General features: G+C 40.4%; 1 protein-coding gene across 5 annotated transcripts in view; it reads left to right on the top strand.

Moving 5' to 3' along the window:
- dlgap2a (discs, large (Drosophila) homolog-associated protein 2a) overlaps nt 1-25,547 on the top strand; it is a 127,896-nt gene extending 102,349 nt beyond the window's left edge. For all 5 annotated transcript variants that reach the window (XM_046062044.1, XM_046062043.1, XM_046062041.1 and 2 more), the window contains 7 exons: nt 4,149-4,208; nt 9,436-9,821; nt 15,829-15,917; nt 16,050-16,489; nt 16,644-16,735; nt 21,039-21,191; nt 22,414-25,547. In XM_046062044.1, coding sequence (XP_045918000.1) covers nt 4,149-4,208; nt 9,436-9,821; nt 15,829-15,917; nt 16,050-16,489; nt 16,644-16,735; nt 21,039-21,191; nt 22,414-22,620 — 1,427 coding nt within the window. In that variant the 3' untranslated portion in view covers nt 22,621-25,547. The remainder of the gene's footprint in view (nt 1-4,148; nt 4,209-9,435; nt 9,822-15,828; nt 15,918-16,049; nt 16,490-16,643; nt 16,736-21,038; nt 21,192-22,413) is intronic.
- The last annotated feature ends 1,276 nt before the right edge of the window (nt 25,548-26,823 follow it).

Genomic DNA, 26,823 nt, shown 5'->3' with positions numbered 1-26,823 from the left:
CCAGATCCAGTGTCTCAAGAACCTACTACTGTGTCTTTACCATATTCAGGATTAGATCCAGATCCAGAACCCTCAGACCAAACAGAACTAGAACCAAAACCACCCATGGTTTCCTCATCTGAACCCATTAGTCAAGGCCCATTCTCAGTCTGTGATGCACCCACACCTGATCTTGAAACTGTTACACCATGTAATTTAGAGACGAACATCACATGTCCATCTATTGTGGTGTCAGAGTACCTTGACACATACTCTCCTGCAAGTCCAACTGACAGTGACACAAATCCAGATCCCATTATCACCCTTCCAGATGATGCTTCTGACCCTCCTCCAGAGAAAATGATATCGGCCTCAATCTTAGCTTCCAGTTCAACAGAAACTATACCTAACACTGAACCAGAGTCCCAGGACTCAGAGTGGCCACCACTTCCGGAACCACTTGATACCACCCCTATTTACCATGCCGATCTCGTCCACTTTGACTTAGTCATGCTGACTTCCCTTGATCAAGATGATCTTGACTCAGTGTTCATGGACCCTGAACCAGATCCATTTGACCTGAGTGTTGACTCTCCATCTAATACGGAGGATTTAGATCCACCCTTCTACCAATCAGATTGTCCAAGTTCACGCCTACCCATTGTTGACCCTGCCACACTGTGCCCCATGGATCCTTCACAGTCAACAGAATCTATCTGTTTGGATCCAGCTATGAAGTATCGCTTAGCTCACATGCCTCAGGATGTAGCCTCAGAATTACATGAAGTTTCACTAACACAGGTCACTGTCACAATATCCCCTCCAAGTTCAGTATCTCCTGATACGTCACTGGAAATAGACTTTGGACCCACAAGTCCAGCTCCAGATCCTCTTCCACTAGATACAGAACCACCGTCACCAAATCTCGAAGACATACCCTCAGTGGACCTGGCACACGTGGAGCCAGATGATATGATCGCAGAAACACTAGAGTGTATGGCTGTATCCCAGGAGCATGGGGAACAAGAGACCCCAGTCAGTTCAGAGAGGTCCTTCCTGTGGTACAGGTGGCAGAAGAGAGGCCAGAGACGAGAATCAATGCACAGGAGCGCCAGTGTGGAGCTCTGGAGCGGGAGATACGAGTACAACAGTGCAGAAATCACATATGTGTCGCTCACTCTGTGAGATCATACCTCATTCTCAGCAGACAAAATGTAGCTCAAAGTGTATTTATAGTTCATGGTTTGTAGCTGCCAGTGCACTGTAGAGCAAGTTGCAGATCTAAATGTCATGTGATGATTGGCATTCAAAGCAAGGACTTCCTCATACACTAACATGCAGTGATATTCCTGGAAAAAAGACTGCATTGGTAGCAGCAAAAAAAAATATTTCAAGGATTGCCCCATTCTGCAAGAATGCAATGACATATTTACTGAACAATATATATACTAAAAGCAGTATGAAGTTTTCTGAAGCTGTTATTGCGACTGACGTGAATTATCTTCCAGGACAGTACTTCTTATTTAAGTGCACCTTTTTTTAAATCATTGGATACACTAGTAATGAATGTTCTGGTTCAGTCTGTGTATTACATCAAAGACATTTTACACATCTGTTTTAAAAGACTCTTTTGGAGCTCTGTTATAGGCTACGGACATGGTGGCCTAGTATACAAGGTCCAGACAATCCTTGCAATGATGATGGAAACTTTCCTTACCTTGACTTACTTTGAGCTCTCTGTTTATTGTCACTCTGGAGTGGAGTGAAGTCAATCTTGTTAGTTATCATATAACTATAAGGACATACTGTTTACTATGTGAGCTGTTGGATGGACTCAGTTATAAAGCAAAAGGAAATGACGCTCTTAAATGATGTTTGCACAATCTTAGATGGAGATGGAGAACTGTACTGTTAATTTGTTGAAAAAACTCACGTCATGCACACTCATGCTCAAATATAATAACCAGTACAGTTATGGTATGTAGCCTCTATGGACATACAACCTCATGGTACCTACATGCGCAAACACTTTGCTACCAAACATACAGCACATGTACACATTCTTTGCTGGAAAATAAGTATATGGATACATTATTTCAAAAATATATCACAATAAATTGTGATTAAATGTGTCTGATAATCTGACTATAATTATAGCAGGCCTTGTTGAGAGGTGATATTGTATTTTTTGCTGTAAGATATCATCTTAATGCTCAGGAATCAAAGACTGAGAATGTAATACAACTGGGACATAAGTGTAATGACATGTTGAATTGTATTCCTTCCTGAAAAGAGGTGTACATTGTGTGGCTTTTTATATATGTCAGGTGTGACACTGAATGATGAAAATGATGTTGTAATGGTGCATGACAGATGGCCTCAATATTTTGTGCATTTCATATACAGTGCCTCATTGTAAGTATCTGGTTCTATTCATAGTTTCATTTTGATATTCGGTGCAATGAAAGGAGCCTACATACCACAGAAGACGCAGAATTCTGTTACCAGCAATGAACAGCTAAAAAGCCAGGCAAATCACAAGATGTATCTGTGCTATCTGTCCAATTAATGGGCTCTATATGGAATCGCCCACTGAAGTCTGTGCTCTAATAAAGTGCGCTGGAACAAAAAGAATCCTTCAGCTGAACATTAGTGAGCTGCCAGAAAAAGGATTTTCCTATGTGTTGTTTTGAATTGAACATGTGCAGAGCAAGTTTGCTAAATTGACTGAATCTGAAAGGTTTTCAGAGGGGTGGAAAGTTAATTAGGTTGTACTGTTGTATTCATTTTGCTAATTTTACTGGCATGAAAGGCACTACTCCTTTCCTCCCTAGACCCCTTCCATGTTTAACCTTTTTTTAACCATTCACAAAATTGTCATATAAAAGTAGCATATAATTGAACCTGTACTTCAGTGACATTATGTTTATTCATAAAATATAATGTATCTGAAAATAAACTGCTTCAGGATTGAAAGATGCAATGAAAGATTTTGGTATATAATAACTGGCCCTTTTGCCACAATGAACTTTGGAACAGACGGAGGCTGATGAGTAGTTGTTGTGAAATTCCTGCTTAATTGACGGTAGATTTTGAGAAAACTAGACATGCTAACTGACCTTGTGTTTATTAGAACACAGGGTTTCCTATTATATCATTAAAAGGCTGTACAAGTAAGCCAGTAACCTTGATGGCATGCGAGACGAGTGAATTGCTCGACTGCAATTGTCTGGATTGTTTTCTGTGTAAGTCTGTTTTCTTTTATTGTGAACATCATACAGCAGGGCGGTGACCTTTGCAGAACAATGCCAAATATGATCATAATCATAATTGTTCATTTTCACCAAGTACTTGTTATATGGGGATTATCACCAAAACACACGAAGTTGTATCTGTTGTTAGTCTTTAACAGGACCTTTTTTTATTTAAGACAAAATCTTGCAAAGGGAGAGAATCATACTGTACCTTCATTCATACCTGACTGGTAATATACAGTACTGTGCAAAAGTACAAAGCAACCTCACCTTGTTAGCTGAGTTTGGCTGTTCCTCATCCAGTTGTATTCCTTCTACACAGCTTTTTCTGTTTCAGTTCATGATTCTGTTTCAACCTACATATTGAATGGGTGATCGTTAGCACCTAAGTTATTAATCATACACCTGACAATATGCCTTCAAAATCCCTGACTTTGTGCAAGTGTACCTAGAAGAACTGATGCTGTTGTGAAGGCAAAGGGGGTCACACAAAATATTTATTTGTTTTAGATTTTTCTTCTGTCCACTCACTTTGCGTTCAGTTAATTGATAAATGTAATCTTTTAACATGTCTATTTTTGAAAGCATTCTTACTCTACAGTATTTGTCCACACCTAAAGCTTTTGGACAGTACTGTAGATTGATCACAAAACATCTGCAACTGTACTTCCATACACATCGCTGCTAAACCACAGAACTTCACTAGATCTTGACATGAGTCAGCTTTCATTCTACTTTGTTGTAATTTTGCCAAAAGGACTGATTTGGCTATACATCCTTACTGTGCAGGATTCAATAGCATGCAGTAACTCCCTGGATCCACTTTGCATATGCCTTGTATACTGATTGTACTTATCTATGTTTGGGCAGATATGCCCACTTTTCTGAATATCCGCCCCACTCCCTTGTTTTCAGGAATCCAGTTCTGTCTCCCCTCCACCTGCAGCATTGATCGGACTCCCCAGCAAACCCCAGGTAAACCTGCTACCTGGGGCATCCTCCATTGCTCCATTTCAATGCGAGAGATGTTATTTTAATGAAACATGAGTTGTCCTGTGGAAAATTGTTGTTAAGCACATATATTTAAGTGAGTATCTGCAATTATTCATGCATTCACAGCCCAAAAACGCTAATGTGGACTTCAATCAGAGGCAAGAGACAAGTCATCATGCAGTGAACAAGCAGTGATGCTCTAATTTTAAATTAGGGGTTTCTTAAATAAAACATCAGTCATTCACACAAAAAAAACTATCCCTCTGTTTTAATGTTAATTGACCAGTAGTTAGTGTCCTCCCCTTGGTTTCTTTGAGCACAAAAACTATTTTTCATGAAGCACTTGATACTATATCACCTAGGTTGACTGGAGGATGCAGTTCCTCTTACTCTAAACTATCATCCTCCTTTGAGAGACTGTGGTCATGACAAAGCTCAGTTGTTAAAAGTGCTTTCACCGCGTAGCAGGTGTCTATTGCTAATCTGGATGCCCCAGCATAGACACTGACACAGGAGTATGTTATGTCACAAACATTTTATATGGTCCCTTGCTCACACGCACATTCACCAGCATATATTCCTCTGCACAGACCAAGCTCCTGACTTCCCGGCTCGCTTGTGCTGGTCCCTTCCCGTTTCATGTGCAGTTCTATAGCCACCTTGGCTGTTCTTAAATGGGTGTGTGTGAAACAGGCAGGCATCTGAGGTCCAGCACGCTAGTGCATTAAAGGGAGAGCACAATTAGATAAAGCAATAGCTGACAGTTCTCTCTCCCTGGCACTGCTCACCTGACCCACCTCTCTTACCTGCAGCTGAATGCCAACAACGGCCACCTCCACACAGCGCTGTGTTGCTTGACATATTTATGAAAGCATCACTTTCTGAAACCTGGCTTTCAACACCCCACCATCCCAAAGTCTTCAATATCAGATGAGCACACAAATGCATACACACACACAGATGTTTTTATTATTAGCCTCCATTGTGCATTTTAGGAATCCATCTAGTCGACAAATATGTTCATGAAGGGAGAGGATAGGACCACAGTGACATGCATCTAACTGGTGACATGCAGATGCTTTTCATTGTGCCACCAATAGCAACAGCAGGGGAGTGTCTCCTTTACTGACTGCAGCAGCCATTACAGAAAGACAGACTCTGCAGTGTGACTTTCATGAACAGCAGGGCGACATCTGAGGCATTACAGGCAAGCAAAAGAACGTCCTTGATCCACAGATCAAGAGGACCTGGCCATGAAATGACTATATTTACTGCCACAGGGGTGTTTTTATTTGTTGCTAACAGCGTTTTTGTTCTCACTGATTCATCACAATGCTCAGCACATCTTTAAACTTTTGCAAACCATCCAGAGTTGGTTAACTAAGTTTGAGTAATGACTCACCCAGTCTGGTTTTTGTCATCTATTGTTTCCTATTTCTATATTAATTTCTTTATTGTTTCTGTCTGCAACACTTCTGACAGCGCCAATAATGGAGTTGACTATCCATCTTCCTCTCCCTCCCTCCCTCCCTCCAGATCATTTACATATCCTTAAAAGCCTGCTGCAAAACAAACTGCTGCATTTCTTTTACAGTGATAAATCCAAACGGGAAGAAAGACTCTTAACGACGTGTCATTCAACTCCCCCCTTCCCCACCCCCATGTTAGCATACAAGCCAGTTCTGATAGATAGAGAGGTCCTAACAGAGATGGAGTGGTTGAATCACTGCCTTTGTGTCTCACGTTAATCAGCCTCACTGGCACAGTGGTAGTTGTTGTATGTGTGTGTGAGAGGGAGAGAGGGAGATTAAATGGAGTATTCACACTGAATACATTTAGCTGCCTCTAAAGATGCCTCTGTCATTGACATACCTTTTTTGGACTGTACTCACTGTACATACTGTTTCCTGAAACGTCACCCGCACCTTTTGCTTATCTTGATGTCATGGAAAGGTTTATAAATACATATTTATTATTGATTGTTTAGATGCTAAATGGCTGTGTTTATCTTATTCTTGCATGTGACAAGTTATTCTGTGGTACTACAGTACTACATCACTACAGGTTTTCTGCATGGGTTTTAGGCTGTTTGAGTAAATGCCACCTTATTTGGGAATAATGCCTATAAAAATATTGAATGCACCATATGAGTACAATATTAACCACTGGTTATCAAACTATTTCTGTCAAGCCCCCTTTGGAATCCAAAAAATATCTTATGTAAGTTTTCGTCTAACCTGGTTACTCCCACAAGTAAACACCAAGTTCATCACTGCAGGGAGTGGGGAGAGACCAGGTCAGAGCCTATACACTAAATATCTAAAGCTGTACATATTCTACATTCACATTATCTATTTTAGTTGGCTGACTGAATTTAATTAAGGACGTTTTTGTCATATTTCAAATTTGACTAACAGTTTTTTTTCTTTGCTTTCTTGTCCAAAGTCTGACCATCTTTTACTTTACATGTCATTTTACTGTCTGAATAAGTCTTGCTAACCTGAATCTCAGTAGCAATGCTCATTTGGCTTTTGTTCCTTCATGAATTAATGAATGAAGGAAGGAAATCTTATCAGCCAAATTCATTGAACTATAATGCACTCCGCTGCCAATTTGAGAACCAGTGACATAAACTAAAATATAATCTGGATTTTTCTTATAGTGGTGCAAATTCCTTGCCAAATTTGTAATTTATTAAATTACTGTACACACTACCACTGTGAAAACACAGTGAACCAGGGACTTTTGGAGGTCTGGGGATCTGGGATCCAGGAGCAGTTACCCAACTTGCCTGGTTGATAATCCATCCTTGGTTGACCATTTCACTTCTTTGCTGACAGTCTATGCAAGGTGTAAACCATGATGTTTAGTTAAATATTATAATTGATACGCTTAATCTGTGTCCTTCACACTTAAGGTTTTCAGTCTGGGTCTTGCACACTTCCACACTTTATTTTCATATTTCTGTACGATCATTGTGAATCATTTAGTTGATGCTGCAGTGGTGTACATAGAACAGAACATTGTTCAGTTTTGCTGCAAGCAGGTGAGTGAGTGAGTGTGCACTGGCTGTGTTCTCTTCTGATGAAATCTAAATGCTGAGTAATACTGCCACTGCCAAGATGGGAGCAAGAAGTATGACTCCCCTTTGCACGACTGGCTGGCTAATAATGGCTCTATTTTGGTCCTCCTGCTGAATCATGCCCCCTGAATGGGTCATCTCTTTCCTCCCTTGATCTCCCCTCACTCCCTGATTTATCCTCTATCACACACACAAGCCCTCTCTCCCACCCTCCCTTCCTGTCTGCACAGATCCAGTCTGCCCCTGTTCTCTCTCTTACCTCTACGTCCCTTTTCTTTCTCTCGCTCACTCTCTCTCTCTCTCTCCCATCTTCCTTGTTCTTCACTAATGCATCTCTTCATCCATGAGAAGTTAATTTTGTGAATGGACAGCAGCAGGAGTCATTAAGCCCCCGGAGCAGAACGCTCTTCATGGACCAGACGTCTCTAGCTATTTATAAACACAGCCGATATGGGCAAGAAAGACGCCAAAAGGTGTTGCAGGTTTGAGGTGAAGTCCTGGGATTTATTCTCGCCAGAATGATGCTCTCTTTAAAAGGGGTTGTGAACAAAAAGAAGATATTTCCCTGGTTTCAGACAACAATGAATGTTTGTTCTGTAATGGTGTTGTTCAGGCTACAATATAATTAGGGTGACATGCTATTAATTCTACGCCACAACTTTGGGGGGACTGAGTGGGGGGTGAGGCTCATTAGAACTCAAAATAGATCAGATTCTGGTCTCATAAGGACTTTCTTAATTGCTTTGTGTGATGTAAACATTTGTAAGCCAGGAACAGAAACAGAGTTCAACACGGTTTGCCTCTTTGTCAAGGAAAACGATAACCCATAACTTAACCTGCAGCGTGACTCAGTGTTCTTCCTCTTTGCCCTCTCTCTTTCTTCTGTTCTTGGCTCCGAGGTACCTCTGGCACACCCTCAGCTTTGATCAGAACACACTAAACGTACCTCGTGCTTCAGATGTTTCAGTCTGTAACAACACTGAGTTAGCTTTTCTCCTAAAGCCTTGCTCGAAAATAAAAAGACATCAAAGCTTAAAAGGCATTCATGACCCATTCCTCAGTCCATCTCTCTGTGGATTAAGTCCACATTCTCATTTCCACTTGAAAGAAAGTAATCCACCCCCCACCCTTTCTGTCATGAAATGGACAGAATAAGAAGATGAGAGTAGTCAAGCTTCCTTGAGCAATACCTCCTCACCAGGATCCTCCGCATATACTATACTGTTGATTACGTCTCTGCTTTTACCCCACCATCATGTCTGATGAGTGTCTTTTATCAAAGAGGTCTTGATATTTTATGTTACTCAATTGACTAAAAATTTTAAAAAAGAAAAGAAAGATTCATGCAAACACACATCTTGAACAGAAAGAACTCACTCAGCTAGGAGCTTGATGATCAACAACAACAGAAAATTACAAGAACTAACAAAGTTTAACATAACTTATGCTTATAGATATTAAGCAACCCGCTGCCTGATGTCCCATTTTAATCGTAATGATATATTAACTCACCTCATATACTAATGAGGTCATTAAGTAATAAAAGTAAGTTAATTAAGCAATGATATGAATTGGAATACATTACATACATTGGAAATTATTGTCCTTAATTGCTTGTTGCCATATAACAAATGGCTGAGCATATATGGCTTGTGCTTAATTTTTTGCCATATATTGTTCTTGAGATATTATGTTGTCGACAGTCACAAACATACCATGTACCATGCTGCAGTGAAATAAATATTTGATACTTTGGACAAAAGCAGGCTTAGAACAGTGTGGTAAGACCCAGTAGCTTTATCAGTAGTGTGATAAGGGTAGAGTAGAGTAGGTTTGTTAAACAAACTAAACAATACAAGATAATTTTTTCCTCTTTTACGTAGAATAGGTCTTTAATAATTTTAGGGAATGAACTTACATTACATTCTTATAGGCTAAATCAGGTAAACTTCACAAATGATATAAAAATAATAATAATAATAATAATTTGTTTAATCACAAGAATTCACTTTGATGTAAATGCATTTATAGAATTCTATAATGGCAGCAATACACACTGAATATATTATTAGTGTAAGTATTTTTATATGACTTTTTAAATCATTCTGTCTTTCCCACTTTTTATAGCCATCACTTACACACCCAACTACAAGAAGACCCCTCCTCCGGTCCCGCCTCGCACCACCTCCAAACCCCTCATCTCCATCACGGCCCAGAGCAGCACTGAGTCCACCCAGGACGCCTACCACGAGGGGAGGCACCCTCATGGTGGGATGTGGGCCCCTGAAGGCCTCAGCCTTGGACTGGGCCCAGGCAGGGCCCTCTACAACTCTAACGACAGCCTGGACAGTGCCAAGGCTGTGACTATAGCCATGGAGGCAGCCGGAGTCATGGCTGGAAAAAGACACCCGTCCACAGACAGCCACAGCTCGGTGCTCACCTGTGACAAGGCCATCCTGGTGTCCAAGGCAGAGGAGTACTTGAAGACACCTCGATCCTCTATAGGGATACAGGTTAGTCTTGTCTCTCAGTATGTATAAGGAAGACATCTCACATAGTATCAAATGAGTACTAAAATTCTTACAACTCACATATACACTCATCTCAGAAATGTTGCTCTTTTTAAAGAAGCTAAAAATAGCAAGAGTGAGTCATCTTACCGCAACCCATCAATTAAGATTCAACTCATGCTGGAGCAGGTTTTAGTGAATGGTAGTTCACTCTGTGGTTCATTCACTCCCCCTCCACTTACTATATTTCTATTTCTCTTCTCTCCTCACGCTCCCTCTCCCCTTCTCTGGATTTTTCTTCCTTTTTCTTTCATTTTCTCTTTGTCTCTCTCCACCTCCGACTCTATGTGATCTTATCTTGGCTTTGTCAGCCTCATTCTCTGATACTAGTTGAGGTTCTTGCGTTGCTGATCTCCTGTTGCAGTCTAAAGGTTGCAGGTCTGCTGCAGAACAAAGAATGAGGAAACTGTTTCAGCTCACACCATCACCTCAGGGCAGGTACTGGGACAGGAGAGGCCTTTTATACGAGCGCCCTTTGGGGGCTCGGAGAAGTTTTGTTTGCAGTTATTTTAATACATATTAGTGTTTTTGTTGTATACAGTCAATCAGATTATTTAAGACTTTCAAGAAACTTTAGGATGACACCTGCCACCTCAGTTTGTATTAGCAAGGCACCACTGCACTGAACAAGACCAAGTCAGGCAAGCCTGAGTCAGTCAGAGTGCTAAAATACTTAAACATAATCAAAACAATGCAGTCCCATAAAATAGAGCAGCGTGTGTATGTGTGTGCATAAAAATCAAATCCCTCATCTTCAGCTCTGAGTAGGCCTATCCCTGGCTCAGCTTCCCCTGTGCTGTAATAAGTAATATGATTGCCTACCCAGTCCTGCACACTGCCCCTGTACCTGTCACTGTTTTGGCTGGTTCCATTGACCTCCTCATCCTCCTCCTGCTGCTCTTCCTTCTCTTGCAGCTCCTCCTGTTCCTTCTCTCCCTCCTCATCAACATGACTGGGGTCATTATCACTCTGTCCCTCTGCATCACCTGACCCTTAACAGCTAATATAAATGCAAAGACAGTCCTCACTTATAGTTGTCTTTGTGTGATAACACATTGTTGTTTATAATATATATAATATAGCCTATATGCCTATACATAAATGCATATATAAATCATTTAGGTATATAATAAATGCATTACTTATCGTGTACCTGTCTCTGTGCTGGTTCCTGCCTCACCTGCGCCTGCCACATCATCTTTCCACCAAGGAAGAGGTCGGTTCATTTGGCGCATTTAGCTGCCTCTTGTGCCAATGTTTGGGAATGTTCCCGAACGTCCCGATGGCCAATCCGCCCCTCCCTCAGGGCCATTTATAGCATTTAATCAAAACAGAATCCATCCATCCATCCATCCATCATCAACCGCTTATTCTGCGTACAGGGTCGCGGGGGGGCTGGAGCCAATCCCAGCTGACATCGTGCAAAAGGCGGGGTACACCTGGACAGGTCGCCAGTCCATCGCAGGGCTCAAAGCAGAATAAAGTTAATATGTGAATTTGAGAACATTGAATTTGAAAGTCATTGTCAATATCTTCTCTTGCTCTGTACATAGCGAGTAGTAATGTTCTTCCCTGTATTCTTCTTGGTTCATATACTGTTCTTAAGCCTCAACTCCTCTTAATCATAATTTCCCCTCGTCCACATTTACTTTCTTCAATTAGTCTTTCCCCGTATACTTAGTATTTCATGCCAATATTTATTCTCTTTCCCACACATAAATCTATACATTCACACGCTCACTCCCTTGTCTGCTGACTGTCCAATTTGCTTAGTCCAGGGCAAAGTTGAACTTTAAGACCTTTCAAATATTTGAAGAAAAAAATCCCACTTCATTAATCTCATTCTGGAAGCGTTTAAATGTCGTTGGGTTCTGTTCCAGTTTCTTGCAAAAATTAATCAAGCACACCTTAAAGGGTAATTTGCTGTGGGGTTATTTCAGGTGATATTAAGAATGTCCTTTGGAGATCGGTCTAACACCCAAATACAGCTGGTTGTCAGATTTTGCCATCAGAGAGTCAGCCTACAAATAAATGCCTTCAAAGTCGACTGATCCTGCGTTGCATCACATCCAAACTTAGAGAATATCCAGCAGCAACATTTACCCAGACATTACATTTCAGTTTAATGTGTAAATTCCTATTAAAGCCTATTAAAATGATTTACTGTAATGTATCCTGAATTCAGTGTGTTAAAGTAACCTGGTTACTGTCGGCAAAAACATGATTCATAAAACATCATGTAAACAAGGAACGTGATCTGACCTGATTACTGACCAAAAAGTTAGTCCAGTACAGTTATACGTGTGTGTGTGTGTGTGTGTGTGTGTGTGTGTGTGTGTGTGTGTGTGTGTGTGTGTAAAACAGAAATGTCTTTGTAAAGTCACATTGGCAGGCCTGGAAATATTTGCACAGCTAAGATATCTGCATTTTATGTCTTAAAATTGTATGTGAATAATGATATTTTAATGGTCACTAGATTCAAACTTTGATTAAGTTTGTACTATGGTCATCCACCCCAAGCTTTACAAATGAGTTGTTTGCCTGTCCTCAGAGAAGATTTGATTAGCTTCACTTAAACTTAGCCCCTCCCCTAAATAATTAAAACAATCAAGAATCCACAACACTTAAATCCAATTAAAGCTGAAAGAAAAACAAATATGTTTAAATAAGCCTGTTTCAAAAATATAGTAGGTGTTGGGGGAGAACTCAGTTGAATGTAATTGCGGGTTTCATAGAAACCAGGTTACATTAATTATCCGTCTCATGTAAACATAGTGACTCACTCGCTCACATGCAAAACACTGATTCATCTTCACTCAATTGTATGACTTCCTCACATACTCATCACCATACCAGTCACACACTTTTAAAAAGCAGAAGTGAAGGTGAATTTAAGGAACGAGTAGCCAGGGAGAAATTAAATGTGTATGAGTGAGAGCAACCGATATTTATATTGGCTTCAGTGATGCGTGCAGGTGCAGTAAAGGTTAAAAACTTACATATGGTGGATTTTTTTGTTTGATCTGCTCCATTTAAACACAACAAAAACATTACTGATGTTAAAATCCAACTCATTAAAAAATCCAACTCATGATCTCAGTATTCCTGAAATTCTAAAAAGCCATCTGGTGGCAGAATTATTAGACCAGGGCAACCATCACTGTGATATTCAAAAAAATGTTGCCTTTGCTTTCCATTCCTTGGCTGCTATATAAAACTTAAAGGGGATATTGTTGCTTAAAATGTGTTGCAGCAGGATGCAGATTTATCTATATTGCAGACAGCTTCAGTTGCATTGACATAAAAAGCATAATTCACCTAAATTAGCCTGCCTCTCTAATAATTTGCCATTTACTTTTTGACACCCCTTCTTTGACCTTGTGGACAAATGTTGTTTTGACTTCCTGTAGTCCACAAGGACCACTTTATTGTCGCCTTAGATAACCTTTTGCTACCCTACGCAAAGACATGTTTGTGTTCTAAAGTACTGATTGATTTATTTACAAATGTAGTTTTAATTGGAGCCATAATGAGGTCGTACAGAATAGGAAGTCAAAGCTTTTAACCTTAAACACATTGGCTGGGAAGAGTCACCAGGTGGTGTTTGTGTGTTTTGGATGAAAGACACAGTGACTCTGTTGAGCTTTTTGCTGATGCTCAGTTTCCCCACCTGTGCTGACTGTGATTACTGATGCAGTGCGTGTTTATATGTGTGCACACCGGTGTATCTCTATGTACAAAAAACATGTGCAGGGTAGGTAAGCCTATTGGACATAAATCTCACAGCCTCCTCAATGTTCAGTCTTCCTTCAGTCCTCATCCATCACGGACATGAGACTCATTCTCTTTTCATGAGGTGGACTTTGCCCAGCTTCTAACGCAAAGTAATGGAGGTCACCTCAGCAAGCTGCTCAACACTCATTTCCTATCCACTAACAGCATCTCCCAAATGGCCTGACAGAATATAAAAAGGCTCTCCAAAATTGTCACTCCCCAGCTTTAATACTGACCACTCCATACCAAAGGTAGGACTGACATTTCCTCACAACAGGGGCACGCCTTATTTTGAACCAGAGCCTGTGACTCAATCTCATAGTCATAACACTGCATTGAGCTGAAGATTTATGATTGTCAGACGCTCTTAAGGGCTTATATGGACATTTCTGGATGGCTCAGGCAATCATCCTGGTGGAAAAGGCAAGGATGATAATCCTGGCTGTACAGGAATATACACAAATTTATATTTTAGCCACACTAGCAGCTCTTTGAAGCTGTACTTGGGCTCAGCAGTGCTAACATGCTGATGTGTAGCAGGTTCAACATGTTCTCCATCTTAGTTTAGGGTGTTAGCATGCTAACATTTAATTAGCACCAAGCACAAAGTACACTTGAGGCTGATGAGAATGTCAGTTTGGACTTGAACCAAAGTATTGGACAGTGACCCTACTTCTCTCTCTGTATGTCTGGCCACTCTGTACCATCAAACTTTTGATTCGCAGACCATTTCTGGCACAATCACAATGAAAATAGGCTCAGCGGGCACAAAAGAAGAAATACCGAAATGACACAAAAGACAAAGACAGTTTTAAGAGACAGCAAAAGAAAGAAACAGATGACAGTGACAGTAAGCCAGCAGAAACTGTGAATGCTAGACAAAGAGCCAAGTCGAAGCAAAGAAATTAAACAAGAAAGAGATGAGCAACAGGAGAAACAAGGAGAAGGTGACAGATAGAAAAGCATAGCAAAAATGGTGAGCTCTGACAGGACTTCCATAAAGCCGGTAAAACGTGGGGCTCCGGGGAGAGGTGCAGGCAGCGATAAAGAGTCTCTGAGCCTGGGCGGATGGATCAGGATTGCAGCCATGCAGGGGCAGGCAGGATCATCATCAGTCACTCTTCTGTCCCATCCCATAATATGCACTAATGTTGCCCCATCTGTCACTGTGTAACTATGGTCACACAGCTTTGAATACTTGACAAAGACCAATCCACACTACCTAACTTTAAGTATTGAGAATTTTACCAGTTTTTTGTGTATTATCACTATATAAAGTCGGTGTGGCTAACCTGCTAGGAAACAGTGAGCAGACACGGACACGCTTTAATTTGAAGTCATGTTTCTGGTCACCTGATGAATAGGTCGTATATTTACTCAGCTTTTAGATTTAGTTTGGTCTAAACCAACTTTTGAGAAAAATATCTACTAAAGGCTTTTACAACAGCAGCTAGTTGCTAACTTTGTCTGTCTCATGTTTTGGTGCTGGGCAGGTACTGTACAATAGAGTCAGGAGATTTATCACTAAAAGCACCGCATGTGTACAGAAAGGATGCTGATTAGAGGGGTGTGTGTAAAACCTAAACAATGAGCTGAAAGACGCTCAAAAGCTCAGTAAAGCTGAAGGCAACTGCAGAGTCAGGTGAAAACTCTCTGTCGGTTCATTATTACAAGTGTGCACCTTCCCATTACACAGAGTCATTTGACCTATTGTTCATGTAAACATATTGATTAGTGCAGATTTAACCTAACAGTGTCCTACCTCTAGGGAAAACTGTTTTGTAATTAAAAAGTATAGCACAGCAAAATACTCAATACCTTCCTTTTTTTGCTTCATGAAGGCAGCTGTATATTTGTGATCAATCCTATGACCTGAATTACATATGGGGTGCTCCAGTGAAAGTGGCATTTTCAACACAGTATATAGTGTGGAATATAATGCACATCTCCTTAAAGTTTCAGAATAATTTCAGTAGAAACCTAGCAAAAACCTAGGGAACCTCTTCAGTCTTGCTGCCTTTGCTGCGTCCATAAATCATACAATGTTTACTTTCTGACAAGCTGTGTACAGTTCAGGTGCTCTGTGCAGTCCCAAACCAATAAACCCAGAAGCAAAGGGGAATGCTAGCTCACATAATGAGAAACACTTTTGGTTCATATCATTTCTTCGCATTAGGTGGAAGCAGCCACGGACTCTGAATCTGAAAGCAAAGGCTCGCGGGAGTACCACTCTGTTGGGATCCAGGTGGAGGACAACAAGAAGGGGTGAGATAATGGTTCTGGGATTTTAAGCTCATTAGAAAACCGCAATTTTAAAGGCTCACTATTATGTGCATTGTCTTTGCCATTATTTGCCACTGCAGCCTGTGTGTGCATTCATCTGTCTTTCTACCTCAGACAGGGCAGGTTCAAACGCTCCAACAGTGTGACTGCAGCTGTGCAGGCTGACATGGAGTTGGAGGGCTTCCCTCTCATGGAGGACAAAGGCCTGCAGTTCGGAGGGGGCTTCCAGCGTCACTCAGAGCCCAGCACGCCCACCCAGTACGGGGCGGTGCGAACTGTACGTACACAGGGGCTCTTCAGCTACCGTGAGGATTACCGTACCCCTACTGAACCCCCCAGTCCCAGGGAGACCACCAGCGAGACCACCTGGCAGCTGGAACCCCCCTCCCCACGGGAGAGCGCGGTCTCGTCGGGCGAGTCAGGCAGGGCGTCCCCGTCCCTGAGGAGGGATGGGAGCTGGTTCATGCAACTGCTCCACACGGAGACTAAGAAGATGGAGGGCTGGTGTAAGGAGATGGAAGCAGAAGCTGAAGAGAATGACCTGTCAGAGGAAAGTGAGTGTTGTGCTGAACACTTCATACATGTCTGACTGTGCAGGCAGATTGAAAGATGGATATTTTTTAAATGTACTGTACTGAATGTATGGCACTGCAGTTTATGTGTTTTACTTGATATGCAGTACACAGTTTGTTTGTGTGTGTGTTTCAGTTCTAGGCAAAATCCGAAGTGCAGTGGGAAGCGCGCAGCTGCTCATGTCTCAGAAATTCCAGCAATTCTACTGGCTGTGTCAGCAAAACCTGGTAAGACAACTATCAAATAGAGTGTGTGTGTGTGTGTGTGTGTGTGTGTGTGTAAGAAAAAAACAGGATTCCACAATACCTGTGGGGTCCAACAGCTTTGTGGGGACTACAATGCTGGAGACCCACAAGTTTAAAGGTCTTTTTGAGGGTTAAGACTTGTTTTTTTACGATTCAGGTTAGAATTAGGTTAAGGTTAGGGTTAGGGGAAGGGACTAGGGAATGCATTATGTCAATGACAGGTCCACACAACAATAGTGCCACAAGGCTGCGTGTGTGTTCTAAGATTTGTATGAATAAATTTGTCTTCCTAACTATATTTTTCATTGTCCTCCATGCTAACCCTAGTTTGGCTAAATTGTGATGTGGTTATAATTACTGTATGTCAACTGTCTTACGTGATTTTAGAAAATGTTAGGGGGGGGGTTATACTTAAATATTATCAGATTATCTTTTATATATATCAATAACAACAAAGGAAACCACAGAAACAATACTATTGCCAATACTCTCACAATCACGTCTACATAATTACACATAATCACTGACAATACGGGACAGTGCATCTTTCTGTTGTTCTACATAAATTGTTTATGATTATCCATGAATTGTAAAGCATACAACAAAAGGAAAAGGGTGTAAAGAAGCTCCAGGTCAGAATTTACATTATGAGAATCCATTAAAAATGTTTTAACTATAAGTGAATGAAGAAAAACGAGTGATGCAGCTGCAGAGTGAACAAAGCACAAGAGTCTAAAAACACTGGATGTGCTGTGAAATTAACGTTTGTCATTAGAAACATTTCCACACTCCTCCACCAACAACCTTCAATACACATTTAATGCTTTAGCCGGCACTAACTAACTAACTGAATCAAAACTCCCCAAATATCATTGATTGCGGAAAGCTACAACACTGAGAATCGATAGCAATCTAGCGCATTCACCTGAACGTTTTGAAATGAACAATATATGAGCATGGATGGGTGTATTTTCAGTGATGCAGCTTTGTCCTGAGAAGAGAAGAACAGGGCCAAACCTGGGTTTACAGTAAAATATACCTCAGTATTCAGGCACCAGCCACTCTGTTGCTCATCCACTGTAGGAACACACACAGGGTCAGGGATTTCTGCAACATTTTTTTTTTTTTTTGCACTGTTCACAACTCATTTTATTGATCCAAGCCAAGTACCCAATATTTCAAATGAAGTTGGTGCTGAGTTATGATAGATAGTGTTGCTATTCTTGCATTGTGCAGCAGAAATAGTCATTCATTCAGGTGGGAAGTGTATGGTGATTACATACAGTAAACCAGACTTTTAGACCAAGTCAAGTGCTTTGTACCACCGAAAAATGCCGTATTATAGATGTTAACTTTAAAGATATTTTTGGGGCATTTGTGTTCCTTTATTTGAGAGAGCTTGGACAGTGGATAGCATCTGGAAATGGGGAATGAGAGGGGACAACACGCAGCAAAGGGCTTAGGTAACTTAACAACTTAGAAAAAGCATTTCCTCACTTGATGAATGCACATGGAACAATATTCATTTCATACTTTGTCTTTATTTGTTAAATAGATGCCCCCAAATTGGAAGCTTAAAGAGCTGTCTACTTGTCTTTTATCAGCTTGTTTCTCTCTACCTCCTGGATCAACTTTCATAAAAATTGACTTAAAAATGCTTTAAAAGAAAGACAAACAGTGTGCATGGAGCTCTTCTCTGGGAGGAGCTCCAGGATTAAAAGCACACACTGACACTGCCAGGGCTTAAAAATCACTGACTCCTCCTAAATCTTCCCAGCTCTGGATATTTGAAGCCTTATTAAGACTTCTGAGACAGTTTACAGAACATCACAAGTTCAGGGGTCAGCATAAAGCTGATAAAGTGCTAAGGCACTCTCCTGGTAATTACAGATAACAGAAGTGTGATATCTTCCCAGCTTGCCTAACGTGATGAGCCTGTCCTCCACAGAGAAGCGACCATATAGGTCGTTTTAGCCACACAAAATTACAACTCATGCTTAAGTTTATTGTGGCAGCGACCTCTAGTGGCTGTACAACGCCAACACACAACAAAGGCGGTCAGGTATTATAATAAATAGAAATTTATGTTTCGGTGATGGGTGTGGTGGGTAGGGTGTGCTGGATAGTAAGGTTGCCGCTTTTTACCCCGGAGACTGGGACGGTTCCCGTGTGAAACAAGACTGATCTTTTTTTAATGAAGTTACATAGTGGCATTAGCTTCGTTAGCTTTAGCTAGCTAACTATTAGTCTTAAAGGAGACAAGAGTCTAGAAGCGGACGTTGTCACCGTGACGTCACCCATTGTTTTGTGGACTACCGTCCTGAAGCGAGGTTGGCCGATAGGCCGCCGCCATGTTGATTTTTTGCAACCACCGGCACCGGTCAAGACCATATTTGGACGCAATGGTGGCACTAGCAAGCTTGGTTAGCTAGCTGCAGCTGTAATTCACATTAGCTGTGATTTTAACCGTAAGTAGCTGCTAATTTTGGCTAGCTAAAAACAGGCTTAAAACAAAACGTACTTACCAGGAAAATGAACAGCCGACTCCTAATAAGCTTTTTCAACGGCGCTGGTTAAATTTACACAGTGCGTGGATATGAGTTGATCTAGTCTGATTGACAGCTCGCCATGGTAGCAACTTGTCAATCACAGGGTCCCGCCCTAAAGCATACGCTTCTTTATCGTCTATTTTCCTCTAAATGGGACCATAATTTAATAAATGAACATCGTGCGGTATTGAAGAACACTTGAAACTTATGCATTAGACCACAAACTCATTAGGAAAGTGTTTACTGAGGAAATAAATCAGGTGAAAACGGTTGTTTTACTATTATTTCTAATAGAACCAGACTTCTTTTTGCAAACAAAGGAGTAGCCCCCTGCTGGCCGTTAGATAGAATGCAGGATTAAGTTACTTCTTCATGGCTTCAAAATTCAGACCCAGAGGTTCCCACTTGGCCTAAACCGAAGTCAGTGATTTTATCCATGTCAACCAGTAAACCCAACAGCTGTGCAAAACGCCACTGGTGGCGAGGTTACTAAACAAACGCCACCGGTAGGGGCCCCAACAGTTTGCTTTTATGGGATCATGAATGTTTAAAATCAAAATCAAATACCATGTTGCATCTCTTTGATTTAATTCTTGTTAAAACAGTATGACAACAACATACAGTAGGTGCAGAGGAACAGATCAGTGTAAATCTGACAAATACTACTGAAGCCTATTGAAGCCCACCCAGAGGTCTGAAAGGTTTATAACATTTATCTTGGAACACATGAATAGCTTTCCTCAGTACTTGATTTCTTAGTCATCGTGGAAAGAAATTCAGTCATTCATGTATTATACATTGCCTCTTAAATACAGAAAGCAAGCCCGTGGCCTTGATATTTAATAGCACCATATTGTATTAAATGTCCTGAATAAATTGTACAGTGTGGTGTGTAATGAACTCCCTGTATGATGAGACCATTGTTGATACAATGCTGTCCTTCACAGCAGTGTTATACCATAGATCAGTCCAGCGATAGCAACGTGTTGGCTCTGTTCAGAGAACTCATTTCCAGTTGAATTAATCATGTCATACACATACATAGTTCATATATTGAATAACCATACTCAGCATTTACTGATTGCGTTCCTATGTGTTAGTGTATTATAGTAACAAAACAGCTTGTGTGTTTTCTTTTCAAGTATCTCTGTTCATATCTGTAATCCTTACGTCTGCAAGCAGAAATGTAGACTTTTTTGGGTTTATAATAAATGAACATGTGGAGCCAGGATGACTAAATCAATGGAAAACAGCTCAAAACATTACAGAAAGATTTGGACTTATATATTTACAGTGACCTCAAAATTCTATTATTAACAAGTATTAGCACACAATCTCCTGACTCATTAAAATCTGCGGCAACTGCAGGCCTGTTGCAGAGACAATGCAGGCGCTACTCAATCTGACAGAAATCAAGTGATGAAAGGCCTGAACTAACAAAGGCACTTTATTATTTCTGAGCTCATTCATAGAATTACAACATGATTGGTCACCATCGTAAGTTTTTATCCCCCATTTCAACCAAATCCCCCAAAACCGGCACTGAATCCTGTTTTGAGTAGGACATCTAGTGGATCTAAGGTGAACTACAACAACTAGTTTGGTCATGACTATTTTGTCTGAATATGTGCTTATTATCTGGGCTACGGGCACTGAACCAACAATTTGGCTCTTAATGTCATCACAGACGTTAATGTTATCTTTGCTGTAACTCCTTTCACGTGCATCCCTCTCAGGATCCCAGTGCCATGCCGCGGCCCACCTCTCAGGACCTGGCTGGGTTCTGGGACCTACTGCAACTCTCCATTGACGACGTCACCGTGAAGTTTGACCAGCTGCAGCAAATCAAGAGCAACAACTGGAGGCCAGTAGACAGCCCAGAGAAGAAGGTGAGGGATCACCATGGCACTGTCAACCCTAAAAGAAAATCGGTAATATTAGGCCTACCCGTTACAATATCAGTAACGCACGTTATGACACATTTTAATCCGAAATTAAAGGGTGTTTTGTTTTTTAATAATTCACCAACACCGAGAAACATTTCAGCAGCAGAAAAATAAATCCATGAGTAAAAGAGTAACATTATTTCCTGTTTCTGGAATCCAGTGGTTGAGATTGTAGGGAGGGTGCAAACTACTAAGACTAGAACCCACCTATGTAGGAACATTTTACTATCAGAATAATGCGGCCATTAATAGCAGTGAAAGTAACTCAAGAGTAACGCAAAAGTAGTGTAAAGCATTGCAATTCAGACACAGTAATATTGTAATATAACTAATCACTCTCAAATGACAGTAACTAGTAATCTATAATGCTTTACATTTTGGAAGTAACTTGCCCAACACTGGCCTTAAGGCATTAGTTGCATGTATTTTGTATAATGATTCTGAGAAAACCTCAAAGACTGGAACTGATCCAATGCCATCCTGTGGATGGCAAAACATATTGATAGAAATATAAGAACACAAGAATATTTTTTCATTTAAATATACATGATTGAACATTTTAGATTTAGGGAATATTAAAAACTCATAAGGGGACAGCAGGGCCGAAAATAGGGCATTTTCTCTTTTTCTTTTTTTTGGAGGGTGATATTTTTGAGGAAAGCAAGAGGGTCTTTTAACTTTTTCTCATCCAAGATTTATTTTTTTATTAAATTTTTTTTTTCACTCTTACTAAAAATCCACAGATGATGTACAGTTTAATGGCTACATGAGAACTATTGTCCTGCCTAACATAAGGTGTAAATGGGAGTACCACATTCTCAGTTCTGAATGCAAAATGAGTTGTACCAACTCAATACTGTTGTATTATTTTTTATATTTATATTTATTAAATTTTGAAGGCAGTTTTTCTCTGCGTCAAGAAGAGGATCCAAAGAAAATATTAATCATGCGGTCTTTAAAAAAAGGTTAATATAATTTTCAGCCACCTTCCCCACCCCAAAAATGTTTACATAGTTCCTTAGCAAAAATCTAAAGTCTCTAAAAGAGACTATAAAATCTTGAACACTGGGTTTGTTGGTGTTTTTGATCACTGCTGTCCCCTCCAAATTGTCAAATCACTACCAAACTTGTACAAACACTTAATTATTCTCTCCTCTTCCTAAAGCCACCAGCTCCTGTACCAAAGAAGACAGTTCGACAGAAGAGTGTGATAACGAGGGAGAAATCCCTGGACCTCCCAGACAGGCACCGACAGGAGGCCCGGCGGCGGCTCATGGCCGCTAAGCGGGCAGCCTCCTTCAGGCAGAACTCAGCCTCGGAGCGAGCAGACAGCATCGAGATCTATATTCCCGAGGCTCAGACTAGACTTTGAGAAGATAGGGTCCAGGGCCTACACGTCTCCCTGCTCCCACATTCAAACAACTTTAAAACTAGCCTTTTTTCTAGACTGCTATGCTCTCTACTCTTCCTTTATCCATCTGTTGTCTGATCTCGATCTCGCCATCCTCAGAGCCCATCGCCAACACCATTGGTCTGTAGGATGTGCCAACCCTCTTCTCGTATTGCCAATAAGTGTTAGCAGAAATGTATGTCTGACATGGGTTGGTTGGGTTTCTCCTTGGTTTGCTGGTGATCATGATACCCAGCCTACAAGCTCTCTCATCCAATATCCTGGATGGGTACGTCTGTAGTTTTTCAGCATTTGCAAAGTGCCATTTAAAAAAGTGCAGCTTTGAAAACCTACCAGCAACCAGGCCTTTGAGCTAAAAAGAGTAAATGAGAGAAATTATATTTATTTCAAGTTGTTAAAAAATGGTAAAAGTTAGTAACCCTTCAGTATTTTTCAATAATTTAAGGTTATATTATGACTTTTTTTGGGGGGGGGTAAATGTTAATTCCGAGCTAAATATCACAGAATTGTTGTAAGTTCAAAACTTTTAAAGTGCCAATGCTTGAAATACCTCAACTATGTGCATGTGGCACTGATCACCCATTCAAGGTTATTCAGGCAGCCCTTATAAGCTCTGGACTGGTCAGTGTTGAAAAATGCAGCTTTCTACCCAATCTGGTTGTAGTCAAACATTTTACTTGGCCTGGATTGGTGGAAGAATGACATTTGTCACCTCATTAACATGCACATTTCAAACAACTTTCCTATGTATCTCATGTTCCTGTTGCCAACTTTCAAATATTGACATTTACTTGAAGCTGAAAACATGCAGGTCTTGTGCCAACATTTCCATTATGTCAATGCAGTAGAAAAAACTATGAAGGTTTGTTTAACTCCTTAGATCAAAATGTGTAGAGAAATGCACTTATGCACTTATTACAATTCTCTCTATTTCCAAGGGAAATGTACATACCCAAGTTCACAATAGTACTGTTGTATTTTTGAATTGTGAGCGGGGAAGAATATTCATTGTGTATATTTTTTCCCTCATGTCCACTGCTTGCCTGCCCTCTGCCCTATTGCTTTTGACAAATCTAGATTTGTTGCATACATCCAGTGTCTTGAACACACACACAAAACAATACTGCATTGTTTTCATCTAATATACTTCTCTCAGGCCCTTTCAAGTAGCGCCCTCAACCACAGTTAATGAGGAGTGATAGAAAAACCGCCAAAACAAAATATCTGCATACTAGTTTCTTTAATACAAGAAAATATTTGTTATTTTCATATTTCTTGGAAAGTTCTGTGTTGTTGAAAGTCTCCTGAAGCAGTATCAACACTGCATTCACTCCCTCTAGGAAATACTGGGAAATAATTGGAGCAAAGGCATTCCAGAGGGATGTAAGCAGCAAGTCCCAAACAATTAAAACTTTGCAAGTCTCCGGTTAAGAGGAAGTACATGAGGAACAGGATATTAACTGTGGCTATGCAGATTCACGTATGATGTTTTGTCACAACATGATGTAGTTTAGCTATAAATTATTATTTGCTTTGAGTCCCATGACAATGTTGAGATTTACCAATTGCACCAGATCTTCCTAAGTTCAAACGTAGCCTACTTCTGACTTAAGTGTTCAACATTAAGTGGAGATTTCCATATCACTAAATTATAACGGGTTGACCACACAAACAAATTCTACATATTGGTTGTTACAAAATACTTACACATACACTGCCAGGTGTAACTGTTACCTAGCTAACATAAACAACTGACAAAACCAACGTTAGCTTGCATACATATGACCTGTTTAGACTGATGAGTAAAAGAGTAAAGATATTACATTTCATGAAAATAACACTCCACAAATTACGGAGCTGTATGCTAATAATGTGCAGGCTAAAACACTAAATGTGTTAGCTTAGCATAATCAGATAATTCCAGCTAAGCTGTTACTAACTCTTAACTCGAACATTTGAAATACTAAATGCTTGCTAGGTAAGACATTTTTTCAAAGTTTCTATGGTATGCTACAACATGATTTAGTAAATCACTAGCTTGAAAGTAGCCAGTAGATAAGAACTTAGGAAGGACTTTACACACAAACTTAGTAATGGATTTATGAATAGCTGGTGCAGCCGTGAAATGGTATGTGATGTGAAAGTGGATAAGAGTCTTTAGTGGTCATATAGAATTTACTTTAGTGCCAGGTGGTTATAAGTAAATTGTTCATAAAGGTAAACTCATCTTGAGCAAAAGCTACAACTCTGCTGCTCTTTACTATCAAACTTTGGTGCCAGTAACTTGAACATTAGTCTTCATTGCGTTGCCAATGTTATATTCAAATCACTGACCTAAAGACTTAAGACTATTGGTAAAAACTTTGGATAATCAACCAACTAAATGGTGCTGCTTTTTATTTAATTAATACAGCACTAGACAAACAATCAATGCAACACAGTGTGCTTCACTTAAAAAAATCTATTTTTATGACTTAGAAAATTTTTGGTTGAGTGATTGTGCCAGTGTGCCTGGCATCGTTATAGGGATGGCCCAGGGAGATGTATCAGATAGCAGTAACTACAAAGTACATTTCTCTGGATTAGAATATTTTGTGTGCATGTGTGTTTTGTTGATATGTGTGCGTGTACCTTGTTTTTGTAGCACAGTGCTGACATATTCAGAAAAGAGAGGGTGAATCTGGGGTCAGTGTGGCTTGATTTCCCTATTACTACCCAGCTGTGGCCTGACCTGCATCTTTCCCTCCCACACATACATATACACATTGTCCCTATGTCGTCAGCACTCTGTTGAAACATATTTTAGATACCATACCATAGCATATATTTTATTTTTTTGTGCTAATGATTGTATTTTTGATAAAATACAATCCACATTTCTAACCATATGCATCTTTGCACCATTGTGATGTTAGGCTCTTAACCCATTGTAATTGATGTGTTTTATTCAAATTTGTTTCTATAGCCTTCAAACCAACCTTTCACTGTATCATAATACACAAGACTTTGTTTAGTTGTCAGAACTTCTTCTGGCAGAGCTCAGACAATACATTTCAGAGAGCTTAGAAGTATATCCAGTCCAACAAATCACCAAGTAACCAAAGTCAGCATAGAGTGACAGTGTTTCAAACATGCAGTGCTATACTTCAATGACAGATTGAGTGTTAGTTTTTACATTCTTTTTAAAATACACCCATCTATAATTCTGCTGCATTTTCATTGCAAAAGCAGGGACTTTACCAGTATTACAGTGGGTTTCTGGAAAGTGTGTGTGTGTGTGTGTGTGTGTGTGTGTGATGCCAGGCAGTTGGCAGAGCAGAGACGTTCCCCTGCTGTTGCCACAGTGGTAGGCAGACGGGAGAGAGACAGACTCGGCCTGACATATGCTGGCTTAGAGGAGACAAGAGCTCCGCGCTGGGCCCCAAACTGCTGGTGTTGTACGCTGTTGTGTAGCTGGGAGGCTGTTCTGTGAGGATCGCTAGACGCTGCGCTGGGTACTTTTCAGTCTGCCTTTGAATAAGCAAAGCAGCTTATGTAAGATTTTGGGTCCAGGGTGAGATCAAGCAAACAGCCTCCAAGGGCCTTCAAAGCTTGTGTTGATAAATGTATTGCTGAATAGTGGCATATACTCTAGAAATTAAGCATTAGCACTACAAGTAGTGTACAGTATTTCTATCAATCTGTGCTCGGCTAGTTTCGCTGAAGGCTGCTACTGAAACAACAGAGGAGTTTCTCCCTTATGCAAATTGATCAGGGCTGTGAAAAAAAGTCTATCCACCACCTTTGATTCAGTTTAAAGCATATATCTGGCTCCTCCAAGAAGCATTCACATAACTGCTACAGGCAACATTATGTTGTAATTTTATCTTAAAAATAATAGCTTCAAAATCATTTTGATGGTACACTGACTTGTAATATGGAGAATGGTGTCAGTGCCACCACAGGCTAGAAGCGCCTGGTATTACACTATATAACATTGAAATACTAGTGTAATGCTTTATGGCACCACATCAGACACCAACAAGACTCTGTAAGAAGAAGCTTGCTCTGTATTCTCTGTATGGATACCAAGGCAGCTGTCCTTATTTACGACAGCAGTGAATTACACTCAAAACTGTAAAGGTGCCAAATCACAAAAAAACACCAAATCTTACATAATGTTAC

The sequence above is a fragment of the Micropterus dolomieu genome, linkage group LG11 (genome assembly GCF_021292245.1).
Source record: "Micropterus dolomieu isolate WLL.071019.BEF.003 ecotype Adirondacks linkage group LG11, ASM2129224v1, whole genome shotgun sequence".
Classification (NCBI taxonomy): domain Eukaryota; kingdom Metazoa; phylum Chordata; class Actinopteri; order Centrarchiformes; family Centrarchidae; genus Micropterus; species Micropterus dolomieu.
This window is presented reverse-complemented; position numbering and strand designations above follow the sequence as displayed.